At 36.6% G+C, this 25,060-nt stretch overlaps 1 protein-coding gene across 6 annotated transcripts in view; it reads left to right on the top strand.

The window, feature by feature from the left end:
- The window catches only part of LOC101428342 (zinc finger protein 596-like), a 174,541-nt gene that overhangs the window by 49,829 nt on the left and 99,652 nt on the right, over window positions 1-25,060 (top strand). For 3 of the 6 annotated variants that reach the window (XR_011645605.1, XR_011645606.1, XM_071207795.1), the window contains exons 4-6: window positions 1,186-1,312; window positions 2,085-2,177; window positions 2,718-2,809. Coding sequence is in view for 4 of the 6 variants with exons in the window: in XM_071207795.1 (XP_071063896.1) it covers window positions 1,186-1,312; window positions 2,085-2,177; window positions 2,718-2,809 (312 nt within the window). In the remaining 2 variants the exon portion in view is untranslated. Of the gene's footprint in view, window positions 1-1,185; window positions 1,313-2,084; window positions 2,178-2,717; window positions 2,810-3,216; window positions 9,143-10,646; window positions 12,311-25,060 lie in introns of those variants that run through there. The other 3 variants (XM_071207796.1, XM_023590032.3, XM_058275461.2) reach the window with 3 other exon arrangements.

Below are 25,060 nucleotides of genomic sequence, written 5' to 3'. Positions count from 1 at the left end.
CAACATTACAGGTACTGTGGTGTAGGGATAGGCATATTTGCCAGAAGCATATGAGAATGTTAGCAAATTAAAGGAAATAAGCTATAATTTATTTATTTTTCCCAAATTTAATTTTCTTGAAATTTTGATGGAATGTGTTTGTACATTTTGAAATATTTTTTCAAAAGGAAACAAATGCTCCTTACAACTTTTCAAATTTCCCAACTTAAAGTTTCTAAATAAAATATATTCAAATTTTTAAAAATGGATACAATGTATAGGAGTTGTTTTTTCCATCATTGTGACCATTTCAGAAGCTTTCTGTACAAAAATTTTTGAAAATTTGGAGAGACCAGAGTCAATGAAGAGGATTCTTTTAATCTTTCACAAACAGATGAGATGAAGGCAAAAGTAAGATAATAAAAACTGGTGTTTGTAGGCCCTGGAAAAAGTTGAGATTGGGAAGTCTCTTTCCACAGGAAGTTTTAGGCCATGTGTCAGGACAATTGTCTTAGGAATCCCTTGCTTGTGACCCGAATCATCTGTATTTATACATCACAATAAATACCTAAGTTATGTAGCCCTCAGGAAAGCAGGACTTACTGATTTGATACCTATTCAGTTCAGCAGAATTCTGGATATTTCTTCAAATTTCCCTGCCATTTTAATGAATAATAGACTGTGAAATGAATTTAGATAGAAAGTAATTTACACATTAACTTGCATTTGTCAAAATGCATAACATATTCTTAAATGATTTTATGGAAAAGAGGAAAGTGAGTTTAGCTATATAGGGAAATAATCAAACCATACCTATTCTTAAAAATGATATGAATATTTCTTGTCTTAAAATAAGTCTGTAAATTTACTTAAAATTGCTTGAAAAGATTGCTTTGATTTTGACTGCTCAAATGAATGCTTTATAATCACAAAGAAGGCATAATTACCAGTTTATTGGGAAATTTCTGGGTGTATATAACATCCCATGTCATTTGATTTTCTTTTACAATGGGATGTTTTGTATTCAAAGTGTGTATGTGTCTGTGAGTGCATCTAAAAGGCAGATGACAAATATGTATGGAATGCCATACATATTTTGTTTTATATATACAGTTTCTGCTTCTTTAGTGCTGTTATTTTGCACACTGCAATCAGGACATTGGCTAGGATAGTGCTGTGTGAACAAAAGTTTCTGTAATGTTTTAGGAGTATGTGACCTTCAAGGACGTGACTGTGGACTTCACCCAGGAAGAGTGGGACCTATTAGACACATCCAAGAGAAAGCTGTTCAGAGAAGTGATGCTGGAGAATATCAATAACCTGGTCTCAGTAGGTGAGACTTTCAGAATTTTTCTACTGTGTAGATCTCTCTGTTATCTATCTACCATCTGTCTAACCTGTCTATATATTTATCATAAATCTTCCATTTTATTCAAATAACATCTCCATATTGTATAATCTTTATTTCCTCTTATAATTTTGTATTTTATAATTTTAATATATTTGTATTGTGTTATAAAAAATATAACTTCCCAAATGAATGCTTCCTTATTTTTCATTTCCATCTGTTATTGTTCATCCCATTTCTTAAATACAACTCAATGTCTTTCCTGAATCTCAATTTCCAACACTTAGGACTGTGTTGAGAATGCAATGAATACTTTTTGAATGGATAAATAATTGACTGTTGTGAGATAAGTATTCTGCTCCAAGGGCTATGCTGAGGCTTTAGAACATGGTAGTAAAAAACATTGCATATACTTTGTCATGTAATTTAGATCATTCTGTTGCAGTTTATGTTAATTGGACTTTTTTAACATAATATTCAATCACTTTTTGAAATATCCATTTAGAATATAGATGATAGTACAGTCTCTTTGTACTAGTGCATGAGTAATTACAACTGGTGGTCCTCATTAAAATGGGCAAAAGGTCAAGAATTACAATTTCTGTAGAAATATTATCAATGATCTGAGTTCTAGATTTTGTTGCACTGCTGATCTTCAGTGCTTACCTTATCATTTGGTAACCTGCCATGTATGTCATGATCATTCCTGTTACTATCACAACTCAAAATCCAGTTTAACTTTTTTTCATACAAACAGGATATCAAGTCTGCAAAACAGATGTGCTTTCCCAGTTGGAACAAGTAGAAGTGTGGAGAGAAGAAATAGGATTTTCTCAATATCAGAATTTAGGTGAGCTTTAAGGATATGTGCACCAGAAGAGGAGTCTCATGATATATTGAATATGCACTTGAATATTTTACCTTCATTATTCCTTAAGTGAATTATGATTTATCTTTTCTTACATGAGTTATTCTAACATGTAGTGGAGGATATTGGGGAAATTTTAGTCCCATGTGTTTATTCCATAGTCTTCTCAAGCTTTATCAAGTGTCATTGGTATTGTGAAAGGGACATTCATTTGTTATTGCAATTAAACCTTCACATAATGATCCTTGTCCTGGTCCTATTCTTGGAAGATTTTTCCATCTTTTTTTTACCGCCCTGACACCTCAACTTCTTTTTTCTCATATTCCATGCCTGAAAATCTTTCCCAAATGTGATGTCCTATAATGTTTTCTTATCCCTAAAGTATCCATTAATTTGATATTTTTTCACAGCTAATTGTATATGTGGGAAACATACTGAAAGGGATACTTGGAACTTTCTGAAATTTTTGTCCCCCTAATGCTATTCTAACTATTCATTTTGTTTTTCTTTCAATTACTATAGGGAGGAAAAATGCCTTTAAAACATGGGAAATGATAGACGTGATAGTAAGTCAACCTACCTGTAGGAAAGACACTTCAAAAATCATGGCATTGGTAAGCTTAATATTGTTTACCCTAGTATTCCAAATTGATACCTAGCAAATATAGGAATTAGGAATTCAGTAAAATCATGAAATTGTAATTAATGTTGGGAATCAATGTTAATCTAGCAAAAAATCTGTGATAGTTTGAATTAAGGTAAAAATTAATGTAAACAAAAAGTCTTCGTTCATATAAAAATGAATTGCATAAATGTGTTATCAGATACCTCTGCAATTAGGTTATTATAATAGAGATAATCTATATGTATGGAGTAGAAAAATGTGCATCTGAAACCAACATGGCAAATATTTTAATTGGAGACTCACTATAGATTAGTATAGATTTCATATGTACTGAAATGAAGAAGAAATTCATTTTTATAGACAAATGTTTTTCATCTCACATCTCATTCCCCACAGCAGAGATCTCACACCCAAAAGAATTCCTTTAAATATAATTATTTGCAAGAAGATTCCTCTTATACATCCACAATGAATCACCATGCATTCATTCACATGACAAAGAAATCCTATTTCAGGAAACCACCTCCAACAATCCTCAGTGATCATTCATCTTTTAATCAACATAAGCATATTCATCCTAGAAGTAAATCCTATGAATGTTACCAAAGTGCTGAAAATCACATACAGTGCTCTGACCTCAGACAGTACAGTGGAATTCCCATTGGAGAGAAACCCTGTGAATGTCATCTATGTGGGAAAACCTTCAGTAAATATTACCTTAAACAACATGAGAGAATTCACACTGGAGAGAAACCCCATGAATGTCATCTATGTGGGAAAACCTTTTGTCATTATTCTTCCTTTAAATATCATGAGAGAACTCACACTGGAGAAAAAGCCCATGAATGTCATTTATGTGGGAAAGCTTTCAGTAAATATTCTAATCTTAAAGAACATGAGCGATCTCATACTGGAGAGAAACCCTATAAGTGTCATCTTTGTGGGAAAGCCTTCAATAGAAATGCTTATCTTAAAGAACATGAGAGAGCTCACACTGGAGAGAAACCCTATAAGTGTCATCTTTGTGGGAAAGCCTTCAATAGAAATGCTTATCTTAAAAAACATGAGAGATCTCACACTGGAGAGAAACCCTTTAAGTGTCATCTTTGTGGGAAAGCCTTCAGTTACTCCTCTTCTAAAAACAACCATCAGAGAACTCACACTGGAGAGAAGCCCTATGAATGTCATCTTTGTGGCAAAGCTTTCAGTCATTCCTTTTCCCTAAGAAAACATCAGAGAACTCACACTGGGGAGAAACCCTATGAATGCCATCTTTGTGGGAAAGTCTTCACTGCATCCTCTTCCCTTAAACAGCATGAAAGAACTCACACTGGAGAGAAACCTCATGAATGCCATCTATGTGGGAAAGCTTTCAGTACATATGCTCATCTTAAAAAACACAGAAAAACTCACACTGGAGAGAAACCCTATGAATGTCATTTTTGTGGAAAAGCCTTCGGTAAGTCCTCTTCTCTAAAAACACATCAGAGAATTCACACTGGAGAGAAACCCTATGAATGTCATCTTTGTGGGAAAGGCTTCATTGAGTCCTCTTCCCTAAGGCAACATGAGAGAATTCACACTGGAGAGAAACCCTATGAATGTCATCAATGTGGGAAAGGCTTTAGTTATAATTCTTCCTGTAAATAACATGAGAGAACTCACACTGGAAAGAAAGCCCATGAATGTCCCCTATGTGGGAAAGCTTTCAGTCAATATGCTCATCTTAAAGAGCATGAGAGATCTCACAGTGGAGGGTAACCCTATGAATGTCATCTTTGTGGAATTCAGTCACTCCTCTTCCCTAAATAAAAACAAGAGAAATCACACTGGAGAGAAACCCCATGAATGTCATCTGTGCAGAAAAGCTTTCAGCCAACATTTTCATCTTCAATGATATGGAAAAAAATCACACTTGGGAAAAACACTATGAATGCCATATTTGTGGGAAAGACTGCTTTCACCCCTTTTCCATTAAAATCTTTAAGGAATTCACACTGGAGATAAACCCTATGCATGTCATCAATGTGGGATAGTATTCAGTAATTTTTCTAATCTTAGGTTACAAGAGACAGCTCACACTGGAGAGAAACTATAAATGACACGTGGGAAGAAATTCAGTCAATTTTCTAATCTTAGACATAATGAAAGAACTCACACTGTAGAAAAACCCCATGATTATTGTCTATTCAGGAAAACTTTCACCTTCTTTCTGCCCTCTGGCAACATTAATTTTCTAATGTTAGACAACAGGGGATTACTTAAATGGAGAGAATCCCTATGAATGTCAACAATTTGAAAAAGCCATTAGTCAGTATTTTAAATGTAACAACTCACCTTATAAATCTTTTGGATATGTAAGAGACTTCAGCCACAGATTTAACCTTTAAATATACCATGACACTCTCATAGTGAAGAAACACTGTTTTTTATCTGTTTAGAACTTCCTGTAGTCATCCTTACTGCAGATAACTTACTACTTCAGATAAACTAAAAAGATTCATACTGATAAGAATCCATATGCATGTCATTTATGTAGCAAAGATCTTAGTAGAAAATGATATACTATGTGAGAAAACATACATGTAAATATAATGGAATTGGAGAGGACTCTTCTACCACTCTAACTGATAAGCTAATCAGAAAAATTACATGTGAGGAATTCTACACCTGTTCTCAGTGTCAGATTGCCTTAATTCCTGATTTATCCTTTAAATTAAATGACTGAACTCCAAAAGAGTGAAATGCTTGGTCTGTAATCACTGTGAACTATTATTTAGTCAAAGCTATGCCTTACTATGCTATAGAGAACTCAGTTTAAGAATAACTGTTAGGCCCTAAAGCTCAGGTTTTATTGATAAATAGATAATGGCATGAAGAAAACTTCAACACAAGAATTAGGCAAACACATTTATTTTATATCTACAGAGGTAGGAGCCAAGGTTAGTCTAAAGTGACTCAGACCCAACTCCGTGTGCTGTGGTTTTACTCTTAAATACCTAAATACCTAAAGCCTGTGGTTTTACTCTTAAATACCTACTTAGTATTTGCTTTGATTGCACATTAGCTTTTATACATATGAATGAACACACATAGTTATATAATTCTATGATTAGTATGCTCAGGAAATCACACTTTCATATACATTGCATGATCTAAAGGGAAGATAACCACCCATGGGTGGGAAATTTCACTATGTTAATTAAGCAAGTTGAAGAGATGACAGCAAGGGGCTTCTCCTGTGCAGGTCTAACCAACCAGTTGAAGCTAGTTTACATACTTCATTGCTCCAGCAGGATATTGTTGACCACCAAAAGTGGAATTTGGCTCCAAGAGAGGGTTTCATCTCATTACCTTCTAATTTAAAATCATTTCTTTGTATCCTCAGAACAGGGAGAGAAACAAGATACTTTAAGATATTCAGGCATCCTACATCTGTCATCATCAGAAAACATTAAATAAGACAAGGCTTCAGTAGGAAGATGAACCCCTTTGAGGGATTTCCAGAAAATTCGGTGGAGAACACAATAAAAAATCATTAATTCAGGGGTTGGGGAGGTTTGTGCATCAGTAATTTTGTTTCTGTGATGGATTTTTTAATTAGGGATTTCGGCAAATGATTGGGTATTTGATGGCTCACTTTGTGGATATCAACTATACATTTTATAGTTTTGGGGATAGGAGAATGTGTGAAGTTGGTGATTTTGGAGTCTATCCCACATAAATTAATATAGTTCTCTGGTTCCCTTTCCTGGGTCAGTGATTAAATATCAGAAGGGGAGGAACCAATATGGTCACCTTGTTCCTAATAGAGGAAACAGTGTTTCATTTCCATGACTAGATTCTTTATCAGAGGGTGTGAGAATCATGCACACAGTAGTTCACTGTGCCTGGAAGAGGTCAAGATCATTCCCATTGCTCATTGCTCATTTCCCCATAGGAAGTATCCAGGAAAAATGCACTGCAATAATCACTGTGTTAATAATAAAATATCTAATAGATTCCAAAACCCTCCATGCCCATATTCCATGCCATGATGATGATTGACATTTGGAAATCCTTTCCTTGACATTAGTTATTAGAACATTAAGATCCAGAGCTTGCAAATATGGAAAATTTACAGCCAGGATTTTAAAAAAGTCAATTTTATTGAATACGTGTTAGTGAAGCATAAAATCCATCCAAAGTGTGGAGTTAGTGGTACTTGGCATAATAACATGGTTTTGTATTCATTATTTCAATCATTATTAGAATATTTTCATTATTTCAATAATAAAAGAAGCAAGCAAAATTTCATTACCTCTCAATCTCTTTATAATTTCCCTACTGTACATAGCTGCTTTTTTTTACTATTCTAGCATATTTATTATAAAGAAGTTTAATTGAGATATAGTCACACACCATGTAATCTATCCTAAGTGTATAATCAATGGTTCTTAATATAATCAAAATGCATCTTCATCACCAAAATAGTTTTAGAACAATTTCATTACTCCATTAAGAAAAACTCCATACCCCTTAGCATTCACCTCACAATCCCTCTATCCTGGCACAACCCTACATTACTAATATAATTTTATCTTTGTAAATTGATTCATATTTGCATATTAAATAAATGGAATCATACACTTGGGTTTATTTTTGTATATGGTGTGAGAGAATGGTCTACCTAATTTTTGTAATAATGTTTTAATTTTTTAAACATAGATTATATAAATGTTACATGAAAAATATAAGGGATTCCCATATGCCCCTTACCCTACTCTCCTCCCACACACTCCCACAATTACAATATTGTTCATAGTGTGGTATGTCTGTTTAAACAGTTGAGGAACACATATTGGAACATTGCCACTGCGTGTGGATTATATTTTACATTGTAGTTTAAACTCTCAATTTGGTAAGTTATGACAAGGTATATAATAACCTGAATCTGTAATTGCAAAGTCATTCAGAACAATTGCAATGTCCCAAAAATGCCCCCATATTACACTATTTTTTCTCTCTCCCTTACATCAGAACCTCCAGAGTCAACTTCATCCACATCTGTGATAAAAGTTTTTCCATTGCTAGAATGAGAATGTCTATAGTAGAATAACAGACTAGTTCATTGTTCACTCACAATCCTGAGAATTCTGGGATGGTGATGTCCACTGCACAACTAATTGAGAGGGGCTTTAGGTTCCATCAGGCAATGGATGGGACTATCTTGCTTGCAGTTGTAGACTCTGTTCCTTGGGATGGTTGTTCATTGTCATTTCCTTGTTAGTTGTCCTGGGTGAGTCCAATGAACTGAAGAGTAGGTTTTACAACTGTGTTGAGATTCAGGGCCTCACTAGCACATGGAAAGCCCCAAGGTTTAAGTCTCTTGGACATAATTCTACCAATTCTAGTACTAACTATGGGTTCAAATAGGGTCAGAATAGCCATGTGTCAGGAAACCACTACTGAGTCCAACTGTCACACTGAGGAGGAAAAATTCCAAAGTAGGGCCCACTGGCAGAATACCAAACTCCTGGCATGTCTGCCCTGCTCATAATATATGGATGTCTCTGGAACCCTCAGTAGCAAAATTGTGGAAGTCAATTGGATCCTACTGAGACTTGCATAAGCGTAACCTCTGGGATGACCTCCTTACTTTGAAGTATCTTAGCCCTATAAACTCATTTGTATTTACCATTCCCCCTCTTGGCCAAGGTCTTTTTCCGGTGGCATTGCTAGTTGTGTGATAACAATCTCTTGATGCCAGGGAGTTTCATCCCCAGGAATCATGACCCATGCTAGGGGGAAGGTAATGCATTTATATGCAGTTTGGCTAAGAGGCCTCATTTGAGCAAACAAGGAGGATCCCAGGAGATAACTCTTAGGCAACCTAGAATACTAGGCTAACTTTCTATTTCAAAAGTATAGATTCATAAGTACAGTCATTATCAAGGGCACATCAGTGGTTTATCCTCCATTAATTACTGCCCTTGTACTAGAGGATTCTTGCTGTTCCATTAGAGAATGTGGCAGAATTCCCCAGAATGGGAATTGGATATACTTTCAGTTATGTGGATCTCCACACACCATGACAGTGCTCCAGGAAGAATTGAACTCTTTCATACACCTTATGGGTATGCCCCAGGTTACCATCTCCCATGCTTCCCCATCATTGACACCATGCACAGATGATCTTCCCCTGCTACATTTGTATACTCCGTGATCTAAAACACTTTCAAACATGAATCCAACAATAAATATAATAAGAAAATGAAATGTTAGTTTTAAAAATGGCAAGTGAAATACAAAAAATTAAAAATAAAGTTTGAAAAAATTGGCATTGTGTCTTTCATCAGTTCTAAGATCTGCTGTTTTTTATGTACAGTGACATTTTCTTCCATTTATTCCCCCAGTGTATTTTTTAACTTCAAAGAAGATTTAGGTTACAGAAAAGTCACATACAGATTACAGGGGATTTCCATATACCCAACATTCTCCCCCATTCCCCCTTTCCTGTATTAACATTTTACAGGTGGATGTTACACTTGTTACAATTGATATACAAATATTGAAGCATTACTATTAAACATGGTCAATGATTTAGATTATGGTTTACATATTGGGCCATAGACTTTTATAAATTTTGATGAAATTTAAAATGGTCTGTATCCATCATTTCAAGATCATGTAGAACAATTTCAATGCCCTAAAAATGCCCATGTTCCATCTATTCTATCCCTCCTTCCCCCTCACCTCACAACCCATGGCAACCACCATCCTTCACTCCTTAAAGAACAAGATTCATATTCATAGTTACTTGCAAGAACATCGAGGGCTTGACATACTGGCCTATCCTCCCCTATTAGGCACTTCCTATGGTCTCAAGATATGCCTTCCCCTCTTTGAGAACATAGCAAGACTCCCCAGGATGGAAGTCCAAAACCTTTTTGTTTCATTGTGTGGGTCTCCATCCACTGATAAAATACACAATTACAGAATGAACACTCATACTGCCTAGAAGGCTGTCCCAGGTGTGCCCTCTCCCACATGCCCCCCACATCTAACACCCTAAACATATAACCCTCCCCTGCCACATAAGCCAGAAAAAATTCCCAGCATTTGTAGTTTAAACCACATACTTGCAAATCCCCAGGGGTCATCCACACCTTCCCCTAACCTTCCCCTGGATACATTGCAACACTCACAGGTCAGTACCTCCCAACCCAATAGCATCACTGCACCTCCCTCATGCCCATCTACTACAAAAGTACACCTTTCCACCTTATAGATTTTGCCAATATGGGCACTAGCTCAAAATCCTCTACTTGCTTTCTGTCTGTAAATTTATCTTCCATACTCTAGCTTTGTGAGTCTCCTCAATTTTCTTAATTCATGTTACTTAGGTCATGCCATTATCTCTCCATTAGTGCCTGGATTGCATCACTCAATGTAAGGTCTTCAAGATTTATTCATGTTATTCCATATGTAAATACTGCATTCCTTCTTACAGGTAATATTCCATTGTGTGTGTGTGTGTATAGCAGAGTTTGCTTTTCCATTAATCTGTTAATGGACATTTAGATTGTTTCCAACTTTTGGCAATAGTGAACAATGTCACTATGAGCAATGGTGTGCATATATCTGCTCATGTCCCTGCTTTCAATTCTTCTGGGTCTATACGCAGAAGTGGGATTGCTGGATCATATGGCACTTCAATTATTAGTTTCCTGAGGAATCACAAGACTACTACAGAATGTCTGTACAGTCTTCATTCCCACCAGCTGTGGATATGTGTTCCCATTCCTCCACATCCTCTCTAACATTTGTAGTTCTCATTTTTTTAGGAATAACCAGTCTATTCCTGCAACTGAGAGCAGAATTGCATCCAGCATCCATGTGGAATCTAAGCCCCCTCTTGATGTAGATGTGGAGTGGACACAACCATTCCAGGGTCCACAGGATGGAGGAATAGAGTATGGATTAGAGTGGACTTAACTGATATTCTATTCATGAACTATTGTGATTAGTAATTGAAGAAAATGTGGCATTGGTGTGGAGAAAGTGGCCATGGTGGCTGCTGGGGGTAGGGAGTGGGAGGAAGAGATGAGATGTGAGGACGTTTTTGGGACTTGGAGTTGTCCTGGGTGGTGCTGCAGGGACAGTTACCGGACATTGTATGTCCTCCCATGGCCCACTGGGTGGACTGTGGGAGAATGTGGGCTAAGATGTGGACCAAGATGTGGACCATTGACCATGAGGTGCAGTGGTGCTCAGAGATGTATTCACCAAATGCAATGAATGTCTCATGATGATGGAGGAGATTGTTGTTATGGGGGGAGGAGTGGAGTGAGGGGGTGGGGGGCATATGGGGAACTCATATTTTTTTAATGTAATATTTTAAAAATAAAGACAAAAAGAAAAGGAACTGGAAAAAATAATAATAACCAGTCTAATGAGTGTAAGATAATATATCGTTGAAGTTTTGATTTGCATTTTCCCAATAACTAGCAATATTGAGCAACTTTTTGTGATTATTAGCCATTTGGATTTCTTCTCCAAAGAAGTGTTTCTTCAAATTTCTTGCCCGTTTTTTAAATGGGTTGTTTGTCTTTATTTTTGAGGTTTAGGATTTCATTATATATGCTGGATATTAGGCCCATATAAGATATATGGTTACCAACTATATTCTCCCATGGAGTAGGCTGCCTTTTCACTTTCTTGGCCATCTCCTTTGAGGTGCAAAAGTTTTTAATTTTGAGGAGGTCCCATTTATCTATTTTTTCTTTTGTTGCTCAAGCTTTGGGTGTAAAGTTCATGAAACCATTTCTGAATATAAGATCCTGTGGGTGTTTCCCTACATTATCTTCCAAGATCTTTATGGTTCTAGCTCTTATATCTTTGATTAAGTCTTGAGTTTTTTATAACATAAGAATGGTGTTCACCTCTCATTCTTTTGGATATGGATACCCAACTCTCCAAGCACTGTTTGTTGAAGAGGCCATTCTCTCTGAGTTGAACTGGCTTGGTGACTATCTCAACTCAGAAATCTCAACTCAGTTCCATTGGTCAGTATGTCTATCCTTGTGCCAATACCGTGCACTTTTGACCACTGTAGATTTGTAATATGTTTTAAAGTCACTTAGTGTAAATCCTCTAATGTCCTTTTTTTTTTTCTCAATATGTCTTTGGCTATTCAGGACCTCTTAATATTCCAAATAAATTTCATAGTTAGCTTTAACAATTCAGTAAAAGTACTGTAGTAAATTTAGGAGGATTTTGTTAAGTCTGTAAATCAGTTGAGTAGGATAGGCATCGTAATGATGTTAAGCTTCTTATGCAATAACGGAGTATTCTTCCATTTATTTAGGCCTTTGATTTCATTTACAGTATTCTGTAGTTTCCTCCATACAAGTCATTTATATTTTATTTACATTGGAAAATATATTTTTCAGGAAAAATGTTGACTTATTTAACAAAATTATAAAATTATTAAATGAATTGATGAATACTTAAGAGTTCCTTGTTTTTATTTCACTTGCAGTAAATATTGATACATATAACTTGCATAAACAAAAGCTCATTGGGTTTCTCAATTACTTTTTAAAATTTTATTTAATTGCCTTATTTTAGAAGATAGATTTTTTAAATTCACATTAAAAAATATTAGAGGTTCCCATATACTCCACACCCCACCCCACCCCACTCCTCACACATTAACAACTATTTCATCATTGTTGCACATTCATTGCATTTGGTGAAAACGTTTGAAGCACTGCTGCACCGCATGTATTATAGTTTACAATGTAGTTTACAATCTCCCCATGTCCATTCAGGGGGTTATGGCAGGATATATAATGTCCAGCATCTGTCCCTGCAATATCATTTAGGGGAACTTCAAGTCCCAAAAATGCCCCCACATCACATCTCCTCTCTCCCTGCCCACAGCAACTTCTAGAGCCACTGTCTCCACATCAATGATACAGTTTCTACAATGGCAAGAGTCACAATAGTCCTATAGTAGAATATCATTAAGTCCACTCTAATCAATATTTTATTCCTCCATACTGCAGACCCTGGGGTGGTTATGTTCACTCCACCTCTAAATTGAGAGGGGGCTTAGATCTCACATGGTTGAGGGATGCAATTCTCCTGCTTGCAATTGTAGGCACTCTTGGTTCCCTGGTGTGGTAGTCGACAACCTTCACTTCCCTGTTAGCTGACCTGGAAAAGGCCAAAACACTTGAGAGTAGGAGTTGCAACTCTGCTGAGTCTGAGGGCACAGCTGGCACATGGACAGTCCAGAGATTCAAGTCTCCTGAGTATACACCAACCTCAGTGTCAACCACAGGTTAAATAAAAGTGACAGAAGAGGCATGTGTAGAAAGGTCACATCTGAGTCCAACTCCAACACACTCAGGAAAAATTACCAAGTAGGACCCACTGACAAGAGACTGAACTCCAGAGCCATCTGCCATGACCATGGAACCTGCATATTGCCATAGCCCTCAGGACTACCAGTACCTGGTTTATATCTACTTTGACTGTCTCTTGGATCCTGCTGAGACCTGTGGGAAGCATGACACATCTGATGGCCTCCCAACTCTTTTTTGAAGACTCTTAGCCATATAAACCCATTTGTCTTTATTATTGTCCCCCTTTTATTCAAGGCCTTTTTCTAGTTGCATCACCAGCAAGTGTTGGGAAGTAATCCCTCAGGGCCAGTGTGGCTCATTCCTAGGAGTCATGTCTCATGCTGGGGGGAAGGTAATGCATTTATTTACATGTTGAATTTGGCTTAGAGAGTGGCCAAATTTGAGCAACACGGATGCTCTCATAATTTAACTTTTAGGCACTCTGCAGCTCTAGGCCTGGTTGAAATTTCAGGCACACAGGCTCATAAGCATAGTCATCAGTATCTAAGGCTTATCATTTTACTATCTTTCTTCTCTGGGAATTTGCCCTCACACTTGGGGGATTGTTGCTTTTGCATTGGGGAATGTGACAGAGCTTGCCTGTCTAGGAACTCAGTACTCCCTCAGTTGTTTTTTGTAAGTGTAACTACTATGATAACTCCCAAAGAATATCCAAACATGTTTGTACCCTATATACATGCCCTGGAGAACTCCCTCTCAAACATGTGCCCCCATCAGTTACACCCCACAATAGTGTTCCTCCCCTACCATCTTTGAACCCCTCTGTGGTCCAAAACTTCTTCAGAAATGAAGCTTAATATATTGGCAAATTCACTTAGTAGGAAAATGAAATAGAAATGATAGTTTTAAATATTAGAAATAGAATACATACTGATTTAGAAAAACTCAAATTAAGTAAAAAGTACATTGAGGTATTATAAAATAAAAATATCATATAACTTTGTTTTTGACATTGTGCCTTTCATCACTGTAACAGGTGTTGCCCTGGATGTACAGTGGCAGGGCAGTTTCTTTCATTCCTTCCTGAGTGTCTACATCCTTTTTTAATTTTCAATTTTGTCTTCAAGAAAGTTTTAGATCACCACAAAGTCACATATACAATATAGGGGACTCCCATATATCCAACAACAAGCCCTTTTCCCCCTTCCCCAGCAATGATCTTATTACTTGTTCATGTTATATTTGCTGCAGCTGACGTACAGATATTGAATTGTATGTACCAAACATGGTTCCATTTTGGTGGACACTATGCTTTATATTTTAGATTGTAAAATTTTCTAAATTTTTAGTTACATTTTGGTTTACATTTTAGCTTATAGACTATTATACATTTTGATGTAATTTAATACATCCTTAATCATTGCATGATCTCATGGAACACATCCACTGCCCCACAGTTACTGTGCTTCCTTCCATCTCTTCTATTCCTATATCTGCCTCCCCTCATGGCTCCCAGTGACAACTAAGCTTCACTGTTTGAGGGCCCAGATTCACAGATACTTGCAACAATGCTGAGGTCTTGTCACACTAGACTGTTCTCCCCCATTGGGAGCCACCATTTTCTTGAGACACAATTCCTCTGTTTGAGAACATCAGGCCTCCCCAGGATGGAGGTACATTTTCCCACCCCTGTTGGAGATTTGGACCCAAAGCGTACTGGGAATGAAAGAAAGAAAAGGGAGAAAGAAACAGAAAGAAAGAGTGAAAAAGAAAGAATGAGAGAGCTGGGATCAGGGGGTGTGGGAGAAGAGACTCCTCAGACAACTTTATTGTTTACAAAAGGCCCTCTATATACCCCAGTCTACATGACAACAAGCAGCAACATGCAGTTAACTTTTAGCATTACTAAGGAACTCTAAGGAACTCAAAAAATCTTATCTCAAGATACAAAGTCTAAGTGTTCTATTTACTACAAAAGGCATGTGCTCATATTTTCTGTAAACCTTTAACAGCTTCATCTTGTTTGCCAGGAATTAGGGAACTCTTAATTCCACATTCCTTAGGGTGCAAGCATAGCCATGGAAACAGCACATCTCTCCTTGTGAGACTGTTGTGGAATTTAAGAGAAGTTCAATTATTTGAGTATAGAGAGGCCAGGACTCAGGAATGATTTTGAGAAGGAAAAATGGTTTATTGACGGCCGGCCGGACTCGGGAGCTTTTAGTTTGAATCCTGAGCCTTGAACAAGATTTTCAAACGTCTTTTATACAGAGAGGAAAGGCCAAATGGTCCCTTTGTTTCAGTTCTCAATAGGCTTCAATTAGCATATATCTTCCACATCTTAGGTAAGCTTTTAGCATGGACTCCAGACATTCTAGATAAGCCTTTAGCGTATTTGGTTTTTGCATTTCCCCTAAATACTTAAAGTTTATAGCCCTTGCATTGTTAAACATTTCCTGGGACTGGAGCCGCAGCCAGTCCCCAAGGGCAGGACTGCAGCCTCTCACTGTTCCACACCCACAAGTCAAACAACTTAGTTATCTCTGAAGAGACAAAGAGCCTTCCACCCTGGGAATGATAGCCCACATCATTCCCCCCCCTTTTGCCAAAGTTTACTTGCTAAGCTTTGGCATAATTATTGTTGGAGCTATGAGGTGGATGGCTGTTTGTTGTCTTGATTGATTATTTATCAGTCTTTAGTACAGCATCCAGGACTGTTTTTAGAAGTTTAGAACTTTTCATTCTGGACAGCAGAATCTTGGGCAGGGGCCTTCCGCGGTTATGCTGCTGCCACTGGCACTCACGTGGATTTCTAGTCAGGTTCCAGATCCATCTATTACTTTTATTTTACTCTTAAAGAGTTTACACCTTTAATTTAAAAGGGGTGCTGAAGGGAGACGATCTTTTTTCTGTAACTGCTTCCTGCTGGCCATGGGCTGTAGTCATTGCCTAATAAGGTGTAAAACTCTTTAATTTATTCTAACTGGAGGAAGATGGATCTGGCATTTTGTACGAAGTTGGATGAAGTTTTCATATGGTTAATAAGATGTTCACTCTGAAAGAAACAAACTTAATTAAAAATTTGGAATACCTGTTTTTAAAAGAGGACACATTGGATTACAGAGGTAGACAAGGTTAGGTGCCTATAAAGATGGCATTCTTTAAAAGCTGGTGGAAACAGCATATATATTCTTTTTTAAGTTATCTATCTTTAGAGAGAAATTGCAACAGACACTTAGCTTTGTCTGAAGACACATTCTAAGCTGTTCAATGATTGACACTCATTCGCTCTGTCAGATGCTCTTGGTGAACTGGCACTCCTTGGGCAACTGGCTTCACTCAGGATTAGAACACTAATTTGGAAATACTCTTAGTTTTCACCTGTGGGAGTGATCAGAACTACAGAATAAAGATTTTTACACCTTGGTTTTCATTGTACAATTTCTAGCAATTTTGACTTGTTCAATAGGTGACTCACCATCAGCAAGCAAGCTTCACTTTTGCTAACTGAGACTGGCTGAGACTGCCACCTTATTCTATAGACATGTTATTAACTGTTTAGAAAATGATTTTACCAGGAATTTAACATGTCTAATATACTTCTGCACTTGATCTAAAATAGAAAAGATAACATTACAATTATTAGGCATATATTTAGTACAGGATAAAAGTGCAGCACTTAATATTAACTAATGTATTACTTAATGCATAAGGATTTAGAGTTGCAATTATTAGTTTTGATTTTCAGGTTTGTAATACTTTACATGTTATTTCTCCATGAGAGCAGGCCATAATGCCAATTGTGTTTAAGTTTTACTTACAGTATCCTGGTATCATGGCTCCACTTAGCATGTTCTTCAACGCAGTGAGCAAGTTGCAGCATCTTTTATCTTAGAGAGATTTTCCAGTATTCTACTAGCCTGGTGCATAGTGCTCTCTGGCACCATGGAACAGTGCCAGTCTGGAAGTGATATCTATTGTACACTTGGCTGTACTGAGTCATTATTGGCTGCAGGAGCTTGAAACTGCAATATAGTTTCCATCAACTTCAGGAGCAGAACCAGAGACTGATATAGCACATATTTTTAATTGAGGGGTCAGTGACTAGCCTAGCCAATAACTCACATGGAGAGGCCACCTGTAATGTATACAAGGCCTGGTTCGAATGCACAAGAGTTTGACAATGTTACAGTTTATTCTTTGTTTTATATATATTTTAAACAACTTAATGCAATACATATATCAAATGACTATTTACTTACACAATTTTACTATGAAGATAACAGTAGGTACTTTAGTAATAGAGGAAAAATATTATTTTTCATTGTTAGAATGAAAACAGAATATTTCTAATAGAATCAAGACAACTTTTTATTACCATTTACTTAAATGTGTATTTTGCAGTGGCCTTCAGACAGGTTTATTATCATGAAGTTATTTCTGCTACCAATACCAATCTAAGTTTCTTTAGTTAACAATGACTTTTACAACTAGAACTATTTAAACATTTTCAGTTTGGAAGATGTTTTACAAACTCTTTATAATTGACTATAACTACATTGACTAGCCACCTCATGTTTAAATAAACTTACTAAATTACAATTACCAATGAAAGAAATTTACTTTTTATTTAAGAGAGCATATCTACAATCTTTTTCTTTTAGCTTAATTTCACTAATGTGAACTTACAATTTTCATTACTGTAAAGATTTTGTACATATAATGTTAATTTAGTTTATAAATTAACTATGGGAGATTACACTCAAGTTAAATAAAATTGAAACTATAATAGTTTATGCAAGGAATGTTCTCTTTTTCTCTTAGAGGAAGCTAAAAACTTCTTTTCTTTAAGTTATGAAAATTATTAAATTAAAAGCATACTGACTACCAGGTTTTAAAACACATTACACAATTACTTAATTTTTTTAAAAATCATAACCCAGGAAAGATCTCTCTATAGTTTTTATGGACTTTCTTTTACTTACTGAAATTTGTTAATAGAGCCACTAATTACCTTTATTTCATTGGAAAGAAATTTTCTGGAAGAAATTAAGGCTCACCAGATTGTGGAGAAGAAAATAATTTATTCTCAATCTTGCAAGAAGGGGTGCAGAGCCAGATATGGCTGGTGCCACGAACAAAGAAAAATGACACAATTTATACCTCTAAGCCTAGCATGCAAGCTCTTCTTGTTTTTCTATAGATTGGATACTTCAGAAGTTACAGCTTATCTGAGATTTAACTTTCCCACGCAAAAGTTTGATTTAACTGCTTTTTCTATCACATTCCAACCATTTTAGTTTTTACTTGCTCCCCCCTTTGTCAAATAAGGAATAGAATTTAGTGCTGAAATGGCACCGACTTAGTTAGCTCTTTCTTGGGCATTCTTCCACTGCTCTTAGGACTGGCCTAAACTGGTCTCCTCCACTGCTGTCCAACCCGGGAGTGGGAGACTGAGGCAGCAGGCCCCCGGGTTACATTAACATTTTTCTTATGTGAAAATTAACTTAATCTTTGTTTTTTTTTTTTTTTTTTTTTTTGCAATTTATGGCTGACAAAGGTTTAAACTGGGAAATTACCAGGCAAACTGATTCTTAATTCCCTAGCCTAGTAGATAGGTTTAATCTGCCACACCTAGTCTTGCCTTAAAAGCTCTTGCAAAGAGGAGGCTCTTTTCCAATTGTTTCTATAATCAGATTTCTATGACTTTTTCATCCTGCTTAGTTTAATTTGGGCTTTAAGAATATTTATAAATATAACTGCATATTTAATTTTTAACAATTTGAATAGACCTCTTTTAAGAATTTTTATTTGTTAATTTGATATTATCCTGATGTATGAAGACATACATTGAGCCTTTTTTTTAAATGGGCAGACACAAAGAGTTAGACACAAACACAACTCATTGATATTACTTATAATTTGCATTATTTTATATACTGTTTAGCTTAATTAGGGGTCCAGAAATACATATTACTTATATAACTGCATATTTAACTTCAACAATTTGAGCAAATAGGCAGACATGAATAGTTTGACACAACAACATGACTTTAGTTACTTTAAACTTTTCAAAGACTTTTGAAACTCTTTTTAATTTGCACTATGACCATGCAGTTTACCACAAGAATTTTCTTTCTTACTTAATGGATTGTAATAACCAAAATGTTCTCAATGCCTTAGCACCATTTTGTTTTAGAACTTTATATTTTACTTTGAAATTAGCAGAATTTTGGATAAGCAACAAGATTAATTTTATATATATTTACTGAGGCTATTTGAAGCCTCAGGGAGACCAACTGCTTTCTCTCATGAATTGCCACTCTTAGGAACACTGACCATCAAGGCAGGAGAAGACTTCTCCCCCTCTACCCCCCTTTTTGATTTTGGAGATAATAAAACTCCAGTGGCCATTTAACCTTATTCTATCAGGCAGCAATTTATTTAGTTTACACTTGAATTCATGAGAGAAAGGGTTACTAATAACAGGAGAGGAGACAGTGATGTCCCAGCTCTTCTCAATTATGAAATAACCATAGGCAAAGGCAAAGGGTGAGGTTAGGCTTGAAGTAACTATAAACAAAGTTAAGGTTAGTGTAGAATTTACACTTAAATAATAGTTTCAGGCTAAATTCACCCAGCTATAATCTCAGTTATTGTCTTTCCACTGTTTTATAATATAAATGCATTTATAAATGATTTTAACTCTTAGTTACAGTTTTTATTAATTTTTTTTAAAACATTAATTTTATAACACCTTTAAATACTTTTCATTCAACTTATAACATATTAAATGAACTTAACCATTACTTTAATTTTTCCTTTAAAGTAAAAGAATAAATCTCTTGCAGTTAGTTTGAAATAAAAGGCTACTTTTCAGGATTTGATTTCTAGAACATAAAATGTTCTTTTAAAAGAGGTAAGACTCTTCTTCAAACATTGAGGATATGATGAGGTTAAAGCACAAGAAGCTATTGATAAAAGATTTTCTTTGTATATTGATCTTACTCAATTTAATCATAAAAATTTTCCTTCCACAAACCTTCTACACTTTCAGTATTCATTCAGGTTCTGTCCCATACTCTACTCTTTCCAATAATCAATCATTTTATCTTAGGACAAAATCATCTTCTGTTTCTTTAACAATAAAAACACACTCCATATATCCCACATACTAAGTTACCAGGCAAACTTCTTACAACATATAATTGCCATTAATACTAAACAAGTTTGTTAAAATAATGAACTTTTCTTCACTTTAAATACTTAGTAGCATGTAATACCAGAAACAGTTTTTTTGGAAGCAAGTTGGCAGGGGAGACTGGCTGCCGAATAAGTTTGTTATAAAATTGCCTTTTATTATTATTATTATCAATTCAGTTTTGTTAAATAATGACTTTCTGCAATTAGCCACTTAAATACCTTAAACAATGCTTTGTAAAACTTTTATATTTATACCCTTAAGACAAATTTTACCTTCACAGAACACATTCTCTTACTTAAGGTTACTACAATACCTTCTAAGAACCTGAGCAGAATGCAAAGGTATTTTGGCTTTGACACCCTAAGGAGGGAACTTTACCGCATTTATTCTGATTCTGCTTTTCACCCTCTTCACTCCCCCCCCCTTCTAGGCAGTCAGGCGCACAACAAACAGGAATGCGGCTTATGAATAGAAGGTGTGGACTCACTGGAAAGGGGCAAGCCGCTCTCCCCTTTCCAGCTTTCAGCCAAAATGGGCAGACAGAACCTACTCAAATTTGGCAACTCTCCCAGGGACCCAGCCACCCTGACTGGGACATCCCCAACAAACTTGGGTGCGTGGCACGGACACAGATGGCCTGCAAGCCCCGGCAAAGGGCCAGACCAGAGACAAGACAGCAGAGCATGCACAAACATCTAGACTCCGCAAACATCCAGACTCCTCAGCTTTTGCCCCAGAATCATTTCACTCCCTTGCCAATGGCAAGGGAGGGCTCCAGCTCAGCTGTAATTCCACTTTACATAAGGACACAACTCCAACACTAGCCTTGAGCTGACACAGAACACAGACAGAAGCACAAAGGTCACTAATCTGACCCACAAGTTTATATATTTATTTTCACCATGGCTGCCCCCACAGCCATCACAAACCTCAGAACACTTAACATTTGGTATAAAGCGAATTCATTCACAAATTAGCACCATAACAAAAGATTTCAGCTAGACTTTTCCACTGTTTAAACTTTACACCCAGACCAAGCTCCACCAGAAAAGCTGATCCATTTTCCTGTAACCAAGTTTTGTTTTCCTTAATCTAGACCAATTTCCAGGACATTAGGACTTGAACCTATAAATAGCCCTTCCTATTAAAATCGAGACTCCACTCCTTTAGTGGATATAAGACCAGTACCAGATTCTAACATGCAGTTAGACAAACCCAAAACACCAGGGCTTTTCCCCAGTTTTCCTCCTTTTCCCAAGCCTAGAGAGAACGGCTTCCCCCCAGCCTTCTGGGGCTACTAGGGTTCTCTCGGGAGGTGATCAGCCTCCCCTTCCTAGCAATTAAAGCTAGGGCCTTCCAGACTGTGCTCACCCGGGGAGTCTTACCTTCTTCCATGTTCGGAGTTCTTTTTCGTTCCCAGAATCTTTCTCTTCAGACCTTCCATTGCCCTCGATTTTTGTCGGGAAGATTCTGGTGGAGCCCACATCTTTTCTGGATTAAATTTAATCCAGGGGCGCCCAGATTTGGGGTTCACCCGAGTCCTCCCGGCTTCCTCGGGGATTTGGAAGGGGCAGCAAAATGCTACCGTCTCTGGCCTTCATTTATGTCCCAGCGGAGTCGCCAAAAATGTTGTGGAATTTAAGAGAAGTTCAATTATTTGAGTATAGAGAGGCCAGGACTCAGGAATGATTTTGAGAAGGAAAAATGGTTTATTGACGGCCGGCCGGACTCGGGAGCTTTCAATTTGAATCCCGAGCCTTGAACAAGATTTTCAAACGTCTTTTATACAGAGAGGAAAGGCCAAATGGTCCCTTTGTTTCAGTTCTCAATAGGCTTCAATTAGCATATATCTTCCACATCTTAGGTAAGCTTTTAGCATGGACTCCAGACATTCTAGATAAGCCTTTAGCGTATTTGGTTTTTGCATTTCCCCTAAATACTTAAAGTTTATAGCCCTTGCATTGTTAAACATTTCCTGGGACTGGAGCCACCACCAGTCCCCAAGGGCAGGACTGCGGCCTCTCACCGTTCCACACCCACAAGTCAAACAACTTAGTTATCTCTGAAGAGACAAAGAACCTTCCACCCATAGCCCACATCAAGACCACTGTGCCTTAGTTTCCAAAACACCCCTAGTATGGGTCTCCACCTAATGATATAACACACTATGACAAGATGAGCACTTACACTCCCAAGAAGCCTGGCTTTGTGCCAGATTCCCCCCCATTAAAAAGCTTAAAACAAGTAACCCTTATTATATTTTCTAAAGTGTTTTCTCATCATTATAGTGTCAACCACATATCAGACAATCTCCCATTTTCATTTGTTCCTCCCAACAAAACCCCCAATTCCTTGAGTCATCTGACCCCTCCTCCCAACCCTAGAATCCCTGAAGCCTGCAAAGTTCCACCCAATAGTATCCCTATGCTCCCATCTTATCCATTCCTTGTACAACTACTTACCTCCACTTTATCATAGATTTCACCCATATATCCATCAGCTCACAACATTCCTCTCCCCCTGTCAATTTGCTGTAAGCCTATCATCCAGTCTCTAGCTCTCTGAGACAGCTTAGTTTGCTTGTATCATATCAGATTTCATGTAGTAGTTGTCCTTCAAAGACTGCTTACTTCATTCAACATAAGGCCCTCAAGATGCATCCATGTTATCCCATGTGTTTGTACTTTATTCCTTCTTGTACCTGAGTGATATTTCATTGTACTTATATACATATACCACATTTTGTTTATCCATTCATCTGTCGAAAGCATTTTAGTTGATTCCAACTTTTGGCAAGTTAATGCCACTATGACCATGGGTGTGCATATATCAGTTTCTGTCTTTGTTTTCAGATCTTCTGGGTATATACCCAGCAGTGAAATTACTGGGTCATATGGCAAATCTATAGCTAGCTTTTTGAGAAACCAACTGTCTCCAGAATGGCTGGACCCTTCTGCATGCCCACCAGCAGTGGATGTGGGTTCCCATTCCTCTACATCCTCTCCAACACTTTTAGTCTTTTTTTTATTAATAATTGCCAATCTAATAGGAGTAAGATGGTATCTCATTGAAGTTTTGATTTGCATTTCCCTAATAGCTAGTGATTTTAAGCATCTTTTCATGTACTCTTCAGCCATTTGTATTTCTTCTTTGGAGAAGCATCTGTTCAAATCTCTTGCTCATTTTTTAAATGGGTTGCTTGTCATTTTATTTTTGAGATATAGGATTTGTTTATATAAGCAGGATATATATATCAGATCTATGGTTACCAAATATTTTCTCCCATTGGGTAGGCTGCTTTTCTTTTTCTTGACAAACTCCTTTGAGGTGCAAAAAGCTTTAATTTTGAGAAGGTCCCATTTATCTGTTTCTTCTTTTGCTTCTTATGCTTTTGGTGTGAATTTCATGAAGCCATTTCTTATTACAAGGTCCTGTAGATTCTTCCCTACATTGGTTTCTAATGTCTGTATGGTCTTGGCTCTTATATTTAGGTGTTTGATCCATCTTGAGTTGGTTTTTATATAAGGTGTGAGCTGGTAATCCTTTTTCATTCTTTTGAATATGGATATCCAGTTCTTCAAGCCCTATTTGTTGGAGACCATTCTCTACCATTTTAGTGGACTTGGTGTCCCTGTCAAATATCAGATGACTCTATATGTGAAGATCTATATCAAAACTCTCAATTCATTTCCATTGGTCAGTATGTCTGTCCTTTGCCAATACCATGCCATTTTCACCACCGTAGCTTTAGTATGTTTAGAAATCAGGCAGTATGAGTCCTCCAATTTCTTTTCTTTTCTTTTCTTTTTTTTTTTTTTTTTTTTCGGCTATTTGGGTCCTCTTTTCTTTCCAAATAAATTTCCTAGTTAGTTTTTCTAGTTCATTTAAAAATGCTGTGTTGATTTTTATTAGGATTGCATTGAATTTGCAGATCAGTTTTGGTAGGATAGCTTCTTAATGATCTTTAGTCTTCCTATTCATGAACAGGAAATATTATTCAATTTATTTAAGTCATCTTTGATTTCCTTCAACAGTATTGTGTAGTTTTCTGTGTATAAGTCTTTTATATCTCTAGTTAAATTTATTCCTAGCTATTTGATTTTATAATTTTCTATTTTAAATGTTATTTGCTTCTTGATTTCCTCCTCAGATTGCTCATTATTGATGTACAGAAATGCTACTGATTTTTGCACTTTTTCTGATAACCTGAGACATTACTGAAATCAATTGTAAGTTTTAGAAACTTTGTAGTAGATTTCTCAGGGCTCTCTATGTGTAGGGTCATGTCATCTGCAAATATTGAAATTTTGACTTCTTCCTTTTCAATTTGGATGCCTTTTGTATCTGGGTCTTGCCTCAGTGCTTGAGGAAGTACTTCTAAGACAACGTTAAATAGAAGGGGTCATAGTGGGCATCCTTGTCTTGTTCCTGAACTTAAAGGGAAAGATTTTAGGATTTCACCATTGTAAATGATGTCATGTGTGAGTTTTTCATTTCTACCCTTTTTCATGTTCAGAAATTTATTTCTATTACTATCTTTTGCAATATTTTTTATCAAGAATGTGTGCTGTATTTTGCCAAATGCCTTTTCTGTCTGTAGATATGATCATGTGGTTTTTTTTCCTTTGATCTGTTTATGTGATGTATTACATTAATTGATTTTATATTGAACCATCCTTAC

The sequence above is a fragment of the Dasypus novemcinctus genome, chromosome 14, assembly GCF_030445035.2.
Source record: "Dasypus novemcinctus isolate mDasNov1 chromosome 14, mDasNov1.1.hap2, whole genome shotgun sequence".
Lineage (NCBI taxonomy): Eukaryota > Metazoa > Chordata > Mammalia > Cingulata > Dasypodidae > Dasypus > Dasypus novemcinctus.
The sequence above is the reverse complement of the archived record's forward strand: the minus strand, read 5'-3'. Positions and strand labels throughout refer to the sequence as shown.